Source organism: Sorex araneus, chromosome 1 (assembly GCF_027595985.1).
Source record: "Sorex araneus isolate mSorAra2 chromosome 1, mSorAra2.pri, whole genome shotgun sequence".
In the NCBI taxonomy this organism is placed as follows: Eukaryota; Metazoa; Chordata; class Mammalia; order Eulipotyphla; family Soricidae; genus Sorex; species Sorex araneus.
Window position 1 is genome coordinate 240825977 of NC_073302.1, and position 15134 is coordinate 240841110.

Below are 15134 nucleotides of genomic sequence, written 5' to 3' on the forward strand. Positions count from 1 at the left end.
TACATTTAGAAATCCGCTGATGGGCCTAGAGAGATAGTCCAGCAAGTAGAGCACTTGCCTTGTATGCAGCTGACCCAAATTTGATCCCTGGTATCCCATATGGTCCCCTGAGCACCACCAGGAATGATCCTGAGCAGAGTCAGGAGTAAGCTCTGAGCACAGCTGGGTGTGGCCCCCGAAAAAAAACAAGTCTTCTGTTATCAGACAAAGGGTTCATGATGCTTTATAAGAGAAAAAACTCAAATGACCCTTTACAAAAGGTCTATTGTACACGTATAACTCGATTTGGGATAGTCTTAATGAAAATCTCACCATCGGCCTGAATGTGGCTGTGTTCCTGGGATCTATTCATTCAGCTGTATTCTTTGCATTTGAAGACAACAAAGTAGATGTCATTGTTCTCCGTGTAGGATTTAACAATAATTATAACAACAAATAACATCTGTATTCTTCATTATGTAAAAAATTCTGACATATGCTAAGGTCAACATCATTCTTTGGCAGATCAGAGTAATTACTCCTATTTTTTTTAATTAAAATTTTTTTCAGTTTTGGGGTTACACCTTCTTCAATGGCCAAGGGCTATTTGTTCTCAGCTCCATGCTTCAGATCACTCTCAGTAGTGCTCAGGTATCAAACCCTGGACTTCTGTATGTAAAGCATGCACTTGAGTCTTTTGATCTATCTCCCTGGTCCAGTTACTCCATTTTATTTATATTAGACATATAAATATATGTATATATTTTTTGGTGTTTGCTTTTCAGCCACATCCTATGGAACTCAGAGTTTCTCTTGGCTCAGCTCTCAGAAATCACTCCTTGCAGGCTATGGAGACTCTGTGGGGTGCCAGGTTTTCAGTTGGGTTGGCCGAGTGCAGGGCAAGTGCCATACTCATACTATCACTCTGACCCCTTCCTGTGACTTTTTTTTCTTTTTGGGTCACACCCTGCAATGCTCAGGGGTTACTTCTGGCTCTGCACTCAGTAATTACTCCTGGAGGTGCTCGGGGTACCATATGGGATGCCAGGGATTGAACCCAGGTCGACCATGTGTAAGGCAAATGCCCTAACCGCTGTGCTATCGCTCCAGCCCCTCCTATGACTTTTTGAGACAATTAGCACCCTTAAAAATGTTCTTTGAGGGATAAGAGAGATAATACAGCAGGCAGGGTGCTTGCCTTGCATGTAGTCAACTCAGGTTGGATCCCTGTCATTCCATATGGTGCCCTGATCCCCAACCAAGAGTAGTGCAGAGCCAGGAGTAAGCCCTGAGCACCACTGCCAGGTGTGGCCCCAAAACAAGTTACTCTATTTTAAAGATTAAAATCAACTACAACAATAATAAAACAACAATACAAGCAAAGGTGGTATGCTGATGATCTCAAAAGCACACCACATAGAAGTAGAAATGGAGGGGCCAGAGCAGTAGTAGGCCATTTGCCTTGCATGAAGCCAACCCAGGTTCCATCCCCGGTGTTCCATATGGTCCCCCAAGCGCACCAATTTCTGAGTGCAGAGCCAGGTGTAACTGCTGAGCACCTGAGTGTGGCCCAAAAGGGAAAAAATTTAAAAAGCTTTAAAAGTAAAAAGTGGTGAAATTCAAATCAGGGTCTCCTTCTTCTAAAACCCATAATATCAACACAGATGACTTACATGATAGTATCAACAATCATTAATGAGTCAAAGATTTAGAAAAAGTTTGTTATTTCAGCAACAGCTGTAAGTGGTTTACAGTTACTTTTCCCTAATATAAAGTATTAAGTAGACTAAAACATCCTATGATGTATAAGCTATTGAGAGAAGTTTTAGAAAAGCAGAAATTCTATAACTTGAAAGTTTATAGAAAGTTATTCTCTTTTATAAAAATTGAAAATAGCCTATGGCCCAAGAGATAGTACAGCAGATAAGGTGCTTGCCTTGCTTGCACCCAACCCAGGTTTGATCCCTGGCACCTATATTGTCCCCTGAGTCCACCATGAACACAGCAGAGCATAGTGCCAGAAACAGGCCCTGAGTGTCATCTGGTATGGCCCCCCAAACAGAAACAAACAAAATGGACTTAGTATAAAGTAAGTTTATCACCCAAGGTACTAGAAAAATTTTAGGATATCATTGATTGTCAATTCACTCTGCCTTCTCTTAGATATGTTAACCTGCTGGATATCTGAACTGCAATTTATATGTTTATTGCAGTGTAACCTTATGTCCCACTTTGATATATTTATAGCAAAAATTGTGATAGGAAAGAAAAATGAAAAAAGTAGAATGCTAAAGGAAGTTTCTGATTTGCTCACTCCGTGACGTAGTAATGTGAATTTGGAATTAGAACCATCCGATTAAAAAGATGGTAGAGTGTGGTGACAAAACCTGGCTGAAATAAAAAAGGTTTTCTGGATTTTTTTAATGTAGGCTTGAAATATAGTTGGTTTTTTTTTTTTTTTGCTTTTTTGGGTCACACCTGGCGATGCACAGGGGTTACTCCTGGCTCTGCACTCAGGAATTACCCCTGGCCGTGCTCAGGGGACCATATGGGATGCTGGGATTTGAACCCGGGTCGGCCGCGTGCAAGGCAAACGCCCTACCTGCTGTGCTATCTCTCCAGCCCCAAATATAGTTATTGACTTGTAGTATTTTAGGTATGCAGGAAGTTTTAAATAAAGATCTCCAAATTCCTGGGTATCTGTACTGTCCAGTTTGCAGCTGGGAACCCAGGGGACTCACTCCACCACTTCCAGTCTTGTACAGCCAGTGCAGTTAAGCTTGCCTCTCTGGATTCTCTCCTTTAGGAATTGGAGCTGCCTGTAATTGCCCTGCCTTGTTAACCCACTGTTATAAATATGAGTGTTATACATACTGCAAGTTGAAATTGATATTTATATCTCTTGGATCTATCTAGATGGAGAGAGATGGAGTTAGATTAGATGATAGATCAAGTGCCTATTCTATTATTAACAGTAGTTCCAATGTAGTAGATTAAGTAAATTATTAATTTTATTTTATAGATTTAAGACAATGTGCTGCTTTTATTTTTGGCATCTGTGAGTAGGTCCTTTCCTGTGTGTGAAAAAAATTATTTTTATATGGCAATAAGAAATGAAAGTTTTTCTAAATTAGAATTATTTGTCCTGATCTTTTCCTTCCAATGATAACTGCTCTTGTTTTCTACACTTTATTTCTTTCTCTTTCTCTTTTTCTTTTTTTGGATTGAATCACCATGAGATTCACAGTTGCAAAGTTGTTCATGATTGAGTTTAATAGAATCATCCAGTGCCCATTCCCTTCCCCATTGTACATTCTCACCAGTGTTCCCACTTTCCCTCCTGCCACTCTTCCTACCTGCCCCCACCCTACCACCTCTCCAGCTGCCGCTATGGCAGGCACTTTCACACTCACTCTTTCTCTCTTTCCTTCTGGGCATTCTGGTTTGCAGTATAGGTACTGAGAAGTTATTGTGTATATCCCTTTACCAACTTTCAGCACTCAGTACTTGTTTTCTTCACTTTCTTGAAAGTAAATTAAAGTCCCAATTAACACTATGAGGATCCTTTAATGTATAGTCACCTGGCTTGAAATTCTCTATTGCTTAGTGGAACAACTGGGATACAACTGGGACACTTGATAGATTTCAGATACTTACATTTTTCTTTTCATTTTGTTGCTTAAATCAAGGCAAGGAGTAGAGGACAATCAATTCAGTTTCCTTAATTGGCAAGTTTTGGTCTAGAATTGTGAAAAGTGAGTCATCAACTGGAGAGATGCAAATGTGGAGTTTCAAAGGGATTACCGGGCAATTACATTTGTAAATGTGGAATAGGAAGTGAAAGGAACTCAGTGCTGGGGAGAAAAAAGAACATATGGGAAATACATATGACAGCATTCATGCTTAGAGGTTGGAGGACTGGCCAGTTCATTATTTTAGCAACATTTCCACTTACCATTGCCCTGGGTACGTTGAGAAATACAGGTATTGAATGAATCAAATCCATGGCAGGAGCATTAAAACCTAATTTCAGAAACATCATTAGTATCTGTGTTCTCACTTGTAGCCATTATTTTGCTAATTCTTAAATTTTACCATCCCATCAGTTAGTTCAAATCTGCCACCGTGGGTTAATTTTAAGCACTTCCATGAGCCTTAGATATCTCCTTTTATTCTTTGGAAACATTTTCTAGGAAACTATATCAGAAACACCCTGAGATTAAAATCATTGTTCCATATATAGATTTTTTTATAACTAATGCTGGAAATTGGGCTCAATTACACATATCCCATTCATTCTATTCCATGGGGTTCTAACTACATTGTCGTAGTGAATTACTAATGCTTAGCAAAGGGAAGGAAGGAAGGTGTGAATAATCCCCACAGTTACAATACCTGATGATAATTTTCATCACTGTTCCTGAGTCAGACAAAAGAATACAGAATAGAATTTAAGGCTGGTGTTTGAAAGCTTAATCTTGAGGTTCTGGCATCAGACACTGCCACAGAAAGGGTTCAGAACTAAAAATAAATTGTGGCAAATGAAAACTAGTTCTAGAGCTAATACAAGCAGACATCCTTGAGAATTCCTCTCTATTTTATTTTGTTGTACCTTGATTATAATTTCAAACATATGTTACAAGTCAGACTTTTGGCACCTCTTTTATAATATTAGGTTGATATTTGGCACTCCGAACTGTTATGCTACCTTCACTTCTTCCCCCTTCAAGCAATAGCATTTGGCTATGAGCTCTAGGGAACATATTTGTCCCTTTAACTCAAAAGACAACTGTATATGAGTAATTGTCTCTATCCAGCCAGATGATACTCACCTACAACTTAGCACTTGAACTTCTAGTGGTCCTATAAAAATTTGTCATTCCATTGCACATTTTTGTCAATCCATTGCCTTTTGTTTTTAATGAAAAGAGAGTTTGGTGTCTAATTTTAAGAATATAGTCTCTGGAAAAGGGGAGGTACTCTAGGAATCTGATTACAGGATATGTGTTATCATCTTTTGATTCTTTTTTTTAATGACTTTTTGGACTCCATTATTTGTTTATTCGTTAATCCCTTTTCTTCTTCCTCCCCACAGAACCCTTTTCCTTCCCCCTTCTTTTTTTTCCTTTTGGGGGACAAAATATCTCTATAACTGCAGCTGAGGATGCCCTTTGCTCTTTTTCATTCCCCCACATCTTTCCTTCCCCCACTTTCCCTCCTCCAGGGTTTTTTCCTTGAAACTCTGGGATGTCCTTCCCGGTGGCCACTCCAATGGGGACTGAGTGCCCATCTTCATATTTCAATTATAATTTTTTCTTTGGTTTGTTTGGTTTGGGAGACACACCCAGCGGTGCTCAGGGCTTACTCCTGGTTCTGTGCTCGGGAATCATACCTGGCCTGTTTGGAGAACTATTTACAGTGCTGGAATCCAACCCAGGTCAGCTATATGCAAGGCAAGAATCTTACCCTCCATACTCTCTCCAGCCCAAATATAACTTTTCATCATAAGTCCTGTTTTCAAACTACATTAAGTGTATCTGGACAAATAGCTTACAGCTTGTATAAAAATACTATCAAATACTGAGAGGTCATCATGTTTGGTCCTTTATCTATTTTCAGCACCCATCTCCCATCCCAACCGATTCCTCCAACCATCATTTTCTTAGTGATCCCATCTCTATTCCAGCTGTCCTCTCTCCGTTAGGCAGGCTTCCAACTATGGAGCAATCTTCCAGACCCTTCTATCTACTGAATCAATAAAAATTTTTTTAAAAATTGTTGAAGAAGAAATTCTAGTACTTTTGTCCATTGTAGCATTTAATTTATGTGACCCCTGTCTGCTGATTGAAGAGGCTAGTCTTAAAGGTAAACACAACTGATAGGGTAAACAAAACTCTAACAATAAAGCTATGCTCCCATCAGAGCTACATTTATTTATCAGTTTAAAGCATTTTAAGATAAGAAGCAGTTTTATATGGAGATTAAGAGTATAAGCACAGAGACCAGACCGATCTGGGCTAAAATTCTGTCTAATCTAGCACTGGGTAGCTTTGGGTCAGTCACTTATTCTCTATAACCTCCGTTGCCTCCTCTGTCAAACAGCCCCCCATGCTGCCCCACTTACCTTATGAGAACAGAAGGAAAATAAAATAACATTGTGTCTGGCACACTGGCGCACAGTAAGAGCTGTAGAAACAAAGAAACCATGCAAAGCCCCACTGATGTAATTTTCTGCTTCAGTTTTAATTGAAACTTTGGAAAGATGAGTTCTGGGTAGACTTGATGGTGGATAAGGTGTCTGGAGAGGGGTCCTTCAGACAGTGACAATTGGTCCTTGCCAATGACAGCCAAGTGCACTCATATCTCTACACGCCATCATGTCCTTGCTTCACTTGACTTTTAGGTATCTCAGTTTTATTTGGCATATACAAAACCTCTGGGCTTTCTGTTGGAGTGAAAAAAAAAAGGCTCCAGCCATTCCAAGATGACCTGCCCAGGCCATTCATATCCTGCACTGGCTTTTCCTTGCTGTGAAATCCAGTTGTAATGCACAGTTACTCTGAGGCCCATAAATCAAAATAATTTTAATAGCCAAACATAACTTTCAGATTCTGGTTACTGCTGTCCTTAATTTTCATCCTTCTCAATCCAAACAGAAAGGTATTTTTCACTTATTTCTTGATCAACAATAAATCTGAGAATCTAAGATTTATATGGGGGCAGGTTGGAGGGGCTAATAGGGGAAGGGAGCAAAGCTCTAGTAGTAGTATATTTGCCTTGCAAGTGTGAGACCTTGGATTTGATCCCTGGCACACAAAAAAAATAAAGTAAAACAATATAATAAAGTAAAACAGTCCTGGAATGTAAATCAGTGGTATAGTCCTTGTCTTGCATATTTGAAGCCCTAGTTTCAATCTCCAAAACCACATACACACACACAGAGAGAGAGAGAGAGAGAGAGAGAGAGAGAGAGAGAGAGAGAGAGAGAGAGAGAGAGAGAGAGAGAGAGAGAGAGAGAGAGAGAGTTCTGAAAGGCCCATTTAGATAAACTAGAGCTGACTTCATTGACTTCATAAGAAAGGCAGTGCTTGGACTGAGAGGTGAATAGCAAGTGAAGGAAAGTCTGTTTGGTCTGAGCTATGCTTTACCCCTGACCCCATTGCCTTCTGCTCCAATTCACCTGAGTCCAAGTTTTCTGAGACCAAATGTAGGCATCAGAGTCTTACTTTGGGATCTCCAGTGTCTCCCAGTGCCCCCAGATTACCTTCCCTTTCACATGGGCACCTACAAGTTTCTAGCTATACCCATGTTCTTCCATGATGCATATGCAGAAAACACCACAATTTTTAAAAGGAAGTGGTTCCCTGGGTCTTAAAAAGAATTGATCATCTCTTATAAAAAGAAATAACCAAAACTGGGAAAGAGAGCTGAGATATTTTTTAGTCTTCTCTACTGCTTATTTGCTTTCATATGGGTGGTGCTCTGCAAAAGAGAATAATATGTATTTGATCTTATGGTGGGGAAATTCCTGTATCTCACCTTTAAGTTAGCGGTGGGAATGGGTTGTATTTATATGTCTTTCTTATAACATCTAGAAAATGCCTCAATTAATGAACAAGAACTGCTACGTTAAATGGAAAATGCCAGAGTGCAGAGACTTCTATTACAAATAATTTCAGGGTAGATAGAATTAAACAGAGTCAACAAACAACAGAAGGAAAGTTATAGAGCAGTGGTTTTCAACCACTAGTCACCAGAAATTTCCTGTGGGTCTATGAAAAAGTTATTGCCAAAGAACACATGATTTTCATCTTTCAGTATTCAATTAAAAAGCTTGAGCTGAAGAGATAGTGCAGGAGTTAAGGCATTTGCCTTGCATGTGGCTGACTCTGGTTGGGTCCCTGGCACTGCATGTGGTCCCCTAAGTACTGCCAGAAATAAGCTCAGAGCCAGAAGAGAGGTGTGGCTTCAAAACCAAAACCTAATACCCAGATGCTATTGTAAATAGTGTTTCTCATCTCTGCCTTTACTGTTCATGAAATATTTCTCCTGCTTTTATTGGTCCACAGGTATAAAATATTGAAACTGTTATAGAAAATTTGGAGCTACAGTCTAGCTGACAAAAAATGTTCAGAGTACATATTTTTTATTCTTTTTGAGCTATAGTTTAAAGATAGTATCAATCTATCGTCATTATGCACATAGCGTTAATAAGTGTTAATTCATTGGATGGGCCAACAAAAATGCAATAAGTATAAAAGTAGTAAAATGACTTTACATCTTCAGTAACTGAAGCAGATGTTAGAACCCTTTCCAGTGACCAACCCACACTATTCATGTGAATTTGCCTCCAAAGCTTGCTAAGGGCTGTCCACATGCACCTTCCATCTTTGAGGCTCCGACTTCTCTAGCCACACCATCTTTCAAGTCTGGAAGCATTCACATAGCCTTTAGAGTTTCAAAGTCTGAAACTAGTTACTGGAATCCTAGGAGAGAGGCTACAAAGATTTATAAGTGACGCTATCAAACTCTTTTTTTTTTTTGGTAACTAAATATGAAAACTAAGCCCTTTCATTCTTTTTTCCTTAGATCATAGACATTACTCTTTTTTATAAGATTTGGTTCAATGTAAGAACTCGCAACCATGTACATCATATTGCTGTGTTTTATCTTTAATAGAACACAGCAACGTAAGTCTTTCTGTAGTATAAATTTGCATGTCATTTTTGAGATCATGGCTTGGAAGGTGCTTTATATTCAGACAGAGTCACATGAACTTGACTACTCATGTTTCTTCAGGGGCTAATTTGTCCAAGAGCAGAAATAAAATCTATTGGAATGGTATTGTATTTGTTCCTGATATATATTAGGAATGGAAAACTGAGTGATTTAATCATTCCATAGCACATGGCCTTCTTAGGGAGTTTCTTAAGACTCTGGGTGCCTTCAGTACCACTGGGGCTGTACTGCCTGATTCCTGGAGTTTGTCCAAGAAATGCTTCGACAAACCCTTCTCGTCATGCCTAATATGGTCCTTCCATATCCAAGCAGGCTTCTTAGCAGATGACTTTCATGCTTTGGGCACTATCCCCTCTCTGGTAGTCTGGGTCTCCCCTGTCCCTCTCAGTCCCCAGGAACACAGCACTTCATAGAGTAGGACGTGAGGTTCTGCATCTGGGCTTCAGGTCTCTCATTGTGATGCCAGCAGCCCCAGATAAATCTCACCCAGGTCGGATGTCAGAGTCCCCGGTCTCCCCAGGACCTGCTTTCCTGTTATTTTTCCACTCTTGCTGGGGCTCTACCAGGAGAGAGCCTTGGGAACCCCAGTGCATATAGCTCTTTGTTGCTGGGTGAATGGGGTCACTGGATTGTGCTGCTTTTCTCAAGTATCTTGGGGCTGTTCAAACAGTTCTTTGTCCTATTACTAGCTAAAATTTCCTTTTGTTTTGCAGACGGCTAGCTCCTTGATTGTGGCTGACTCTAAAATTTCTGGAATCTACAGTTGCATGGCTTCCAATAAAGTAGGGACTGTGGAACGAACCATAAGATTTTATGTCACAGGTAAGACATACGCCCACCACTCACCAGCAAAGCCAAGTGATCTTAACTCTCTTCAGCCTTGTCTGCTTCTGGTTGCTCTTATAAATTGAGTGATTCACATTTTTCTTTAAAAAGGGGGGAAGAAAGAAAGAAATCATCCCATAGAATTGTTTAAGGTGGACTGCCTTCATCCTTATTCTCAGGACTCAAATACTATATAGCATGTTAGGTCTCTTAGGAGTTAGTTCTTAAATTCTCTTCTAGAGCTGTTTGTGTCCATCTCCCTTCTCAGGCTGGGTTGAGAACAGGGAATTTTTGCATGTGTATTTTGAACTCTCTTCCCTACCTAGCATAGAGTTTGGCTCACAGCACTTGTTCAATAATGATCCAGGAAATCAGTTGCAGGACATGTGATGACTTGCTTTAAACCAAGAAGCTGATCATTTTACAGCTTAAGTAGCTTCAACTTCGTGGGGAAGGAGGGGGTTGAATCTCTTCCGTAGAAATCTAAAACTGAATTTTGTCAACAATAATTCATCTACTTTTGGGTAGCATTTGAGATTTTTTAGCCTTCAGTTTGACAGTCTGCAAATCATAAAACTTCCAAGGTACACAAATGGCACTCCCTATGTCCCTGCATAGATGCAGGAAGGAAGTTAGTAGCTCAAAGTATAAAAACAATTGCCTGGCTCCACACTCCCCCAGTTTTTGGAGAAAACCTGGGGAGGTTGCCAACTCTCTGGAAACTTCGCGCTGCACTGGTCAGGCTGCAGAATTCTCCAGAAAGAAATAGGCAGATCCAGTATCATGAGACAGATGGGTAGCCAGCTCAACGGGAGCCTCCTGTACTCTCTTAGCTGCCCCTTGGAGGAATCCCTGAGGAACTTCTCCTGGAGCCTTGGAGCTGGAAGGAACTTTAGAGGCTGCCCTTTTTCCTGTCTCCTGCATGTTCCAGATGAGGAAATGGCATTTGGAGAGGTGAAGGGCACAGGGCTGTGCTGTCCCCCACACAGTTTGTCTCTCCCCCCACAGCCCATTCAAGAAGTAGAAGAAACGTCATCTTTGTGTTCTTTCCAAAGAGGAAAAAGAACTTTCTTTGGAGAAGACTTCCCATCACAGCTTTCCACAGATTGGTTCTCTAATCCATGTCAGATGACTTGGAATCATTAAATAGAAAGGTTTGGACTGTCCTTCAGAGTTGATTGGAAACAAGTTATCATCTAAATTTCTATATGCCATGTGTCTGATATAGGGTGTCAAAAATAGAACAATTTTTCAGGTGTGAACATTCAAATTTATACAGGTTTAATGGATGTTATGAATCACGGATCTCTTGAGCACTTCAAAGGGTGTCAGCGAAACCCTGTTTTTCTAGGAAGGTATTTCCAATACCAAGAAATGAAAGAAATGTTAAATTATTTGTAAAACACCTAGCATCTAGAGGTATATGCAGATGGACTGTGGCAAATTAACTTCCCATCATTGAGACTCCTATGTAATTATTATACCTTCTAGTGAGCACATATTTTCAAAAGGGAATTAACTATTTAAATAAAGATCCAAAGTTGTTATTTTCCCATATTTTATTTACTGAAATAAAAAAAACAGTATTATTTATGCTAAATATTTTACAAAGCAGTTTCGGGTTTTTAATTTTATTTAATTTTATTTATTTATTTATTATTATTTTTTTAGTCACACTCCGCAATGCACAGTTACTCCTGGCTCTGCACTGAGGAATTACTCCTGGCGGTGCTCAGGGGACCATAAGGGATGCTGGGAATCGAACCTGGGTCGGCCACATGCAAGGCAAACAAACGCCTTACTCACAGTGCTATCACTCCAGTTCTCAGGGTTTTTATTGGAACTGAACTGAACATTAGTTAAATACAGTTCAGGTCTTCACATAACAGCCTCCTCAGCAGTGCCAGTCAGTAGCCGAGTGAGGGCTGGCGGGAACCCTCGGGCCTGGTGCAGGGCGAATGTGCTGAGCAGGGAGCAAGGCTGGAGGTGAGAGCAGGATGGGGGTTGGGGTCGGTATAACGCTGATACCATTGGACAGAGGAGTTTGCCCTCACATTTCCATGCACCCCTTTGTCTTGTGCAGAAGCTGCACTCATCCAGGCACCACCTACTCGCTTCAGAGGGGCTTAGATGTGTGCATGGTCCAGCTCTCTGATCCCAGGAGATCAGATCTAGGGACGAGACTGAAGAAAGTCTAGAAGCAGGCCTGAGGTCATCTTACAGGGAATTCTGGAATCTCAGAGACACCCCTCATGCACGATATATGAGTAGAGTGACAGAGGCTTTGTGTGGGCATGCCTCCTTGGGTTCCCTAAACTCTTATATTGTAGAAAGACTCATAGAGCAGCACCATCTAGCAAGCTGGAACTAGGACCCTTTCTGCCTGAACTGCGCTGAAAGAAGCTGCAGTGAGAACAAGGGACCATTATGCTCCTTTTCCCGTTGTCCAGAGCCCCAGGAAGACTGGTGGAAACCCAGTGTTCACTGTAGCCTTACATCCAGCTCCCCAGTCTACTGAGGGTTTTCATGGCTGCTCTAAGCATCTGGGAGTGGTATTGCTGAAAAGTCCCAGCTGATAAAACTGATAACCTGCTGAATTCAGAAAAAAATTCCCTCCCACTTCCTACCACCTACTACAATTCACCCTCTTGGGATGTTGAAAACTGTTCTACTCCCTGTCTTGTCCAAAGGAAAGACCAATGAGCATTCAACTTGAATGTACCCACTTGCAAGAAGACAGTTTGCATCTTTCTTCTAGAAATTCAAGACCCTTCATCTTAAAATTGATCACAGATTCACCCAATCAAACACCTTCGGCCTGGAATGAAACTTCTCTGAATTGTTTTCTGCCAGTCCTAAATACAGTTCTAGTTTTCATTGGTGGTGATAGATTAATTATCTTACATTTGTTATTGTATGTTGCCACACCATGCCACCATACAGCACAGTGCATTTTCCTCCCCTAAGCTTTCTAGTCAGCTCACACCCTCTTTGGGATCTCTAGAGATCTGTAGAACTGTCAGTTTTTTACTTTTTTATTTGGGGGCCACACCCATCAGCTAGGGGATGCTCCTAGCTGTGCACTAAGGAATGTATGTCTGAGATCAAGATGCTTACCGATATTTATTTAATCACAATACTCACTTAAAATACAGAAACAACTTCCAAATAATAGTGTCACCTTTCAAACAATGAGAACCAGTTAGCTGTGGCCATTAGAATCCTCCATTGCCTCAACTCTAAACTGTGGTATTCACTTAAAATATAGCATATGCTTAAAACAGCAAAACTTTTGGGTAGTCACATTCTTGAGTAATATTCTATTCATTCCCCAGTAGAAGTAAAAAGAATTTTTTCATTTTATAATTGAAATTCCTTCCTTTTTTTCATATCTGTATTTGTCTTAACTCAATCCATATATTTGATCTGATCAAGTCAAGAGGTCTATCCCAGATATGCACCTTGGGGAATAGCAATAAATGAATCTTTTGCTTAACCCAGGATTAAGTGTTTCTTCAGGCCAAGGATTGATTCTTTTTGTGACAGCTCATAGATGCCATGGATGTGTTATGTTAGTTAGTGGATGGATATGGATTATGACAAGGATTGCACAGAATCTGCAACAGATACTTAAGTGTGGGAATATTTCTTATTTTCACTTTCAGAGTTCAGAGGCAATTCTTTTTTTGGCCTGTTTTTGTACTCAGTCAAAAAAAATCAACATGAATTATGAGGATAAATCCCTCTGGATTCATTAACTAGCTTAGGACATTTTATTTATCATCTTCCATGGCTTAAAAGAGAATACGAAAGGGTTTATGCTGATTGATCTGAGAGATAGAGCATCAGTCTGAAGAGGCAGTTTGATAGCACACCACAAGTTACCTTCAGTAGCCATGTCCTTCATGTGAGAAACATACCTTAAAACCTGTGTGGTTCTTTTCTCTTCCTATGTGTGTGTTTGCTCTTTTGCTGGCACTCAGCATGACTGTGGGTGTGTAGGCAATTACTGGGGGTGAAACAGGAACAGCTCTGCCTTATCTCCCTGGTTTCCCAATGTCACTAAATGCATTTTATTTTGAGATTCCTGGTGGTGCTTGGCAAAGATAAACAAAATCTTCCATCAGGAAACCTGTGAGCTATTTCCACAGGAAGTTTCAAATCACTAAAGTAAATAGAAACTCTCTACATGATCTCAATGGTGTTACTTGGACTCGCCCGGGTTCTAATGACCAGGAGGAGCCCGCAGAGTTGGAAAGTCTGGGGTCTTTTCAGAAATGAGTTAATTGCACCCACTGTACATTGTCCCTATTGTGGTATCTGTGTAAAAGTTGATTGCTAATGTTTCAGCCTCCAAACTTGGAAAATGTTCCAGATATAAAAAGCTGCTGAATGAGAGGGACTATTTCTGACACCTTATTGTTGTGTTAAAAATGACCATCAGCTGCTCCTGCATCTTCTGGCACATTCTTAGATTTTCATTTTAAAAGCAGGAAAACCTCCACTGATCTCCTCTCTCTCCAGCCATTGACAGCTTCATAAGCCTCTGTTACCACCCGCTCCCAGGTTTCAAATGAATACTTTGGCATTTCTTCAGACGTGACACTTTATAATAAAGCCAAAGGCCAGAAAAATCAGAAAAACAAGCAAAGTGAGATTTAGGAAAGAGTTGATATGATATCTAATTTTGGACTATTGTCCCCTTAAGGTTTAAAGGTTTCTTTAGAGCTTTGTGTGCGAAGGATAATAATAATAACAGCATAACATTGAGCTTTTCATCTTCAAAGTACTTTGTAAAACGTTGGCCCAAATTCTTTGCTCAAATACAGATCCGCCACTAGTAACAAGCAAGGGGAGGGTTTTGAGAGCAGGGCAGTTCAGGGCCAATAGCCAATTTTTTTTCTTAATCTTTTGGTTAAATGATCTCAAAGGAGACTGAGGAACTCTCAGCACAAAAGCTAAATAATGATCCAGGGCAAGAAAGTCAGAGGAGAGTTCAGACAATATTGGTAAGGGGACTTGTGAGTTGGAGATTGGCAGCTAGAAATGGACATGGGAGGAAATAGCTTTTAATGATGTTATCACTTGGAGTAAATGTTTCCTATGCTTTTTAGAGTCAATTTTAATTTGTAAAATTATTCTCTGTCACCCCCTCCTGGACTCCCTACTTGGACCTGGACAACTCTTCAGCTTTGTTGTCCGTGGTGTCAGAAGAGAGTTTGACTCTGTCCTGAGTTGAATGCTCACTCTAACAGAGACCGAAACTAGTGACCAAGTGATTCCTTCGTTACCCCCTCTGTGCTGAGCAAGAGCTGGGAAGGTCCAAGAACAGCAGACTGAGGAGAATTCTAACCATGTAGTGGTGGGAAGTAGGAAGGCGGCTGCTATTGACTGGAAATGTTCAGGATTCAAGTGGCATCAAGTAAAGCATCCAAGTTCAGACTTTGAGTCTCCTTGCTTAGACCTGACACTTCCTCTTCTCACAACTCCTTTGGGATAAATTTGGGCATAAAAGCATAGTTGGTGTCTTGCACAACTGGTTCATATCTGTCTTCCCTATTCTTCCCATCTCAAATGCCCACTCAACAGTA

The 15134-nt window shown here is 40.4% G+C and overlaps 1 protein-coding gene across 1 annotated transcript in view; it reads left to right on the plus strand.

Moving 5' to 3' along the window:
* FLT1 (fms related receptor tyrosine kinase 1) overlaps window positions 1-15134 on the plus strand; it is a 214355-nt gene that overhangs the window by 103390 nt on the left and 95831 nt on the right. The window contains 1 exon segment of the mRNA XM_055130474.1: window positions 9432-9540. Within this exon segment, the coding sequence (XP_054986449.1) occupies window positions 9432-9540 (109 nt within the window).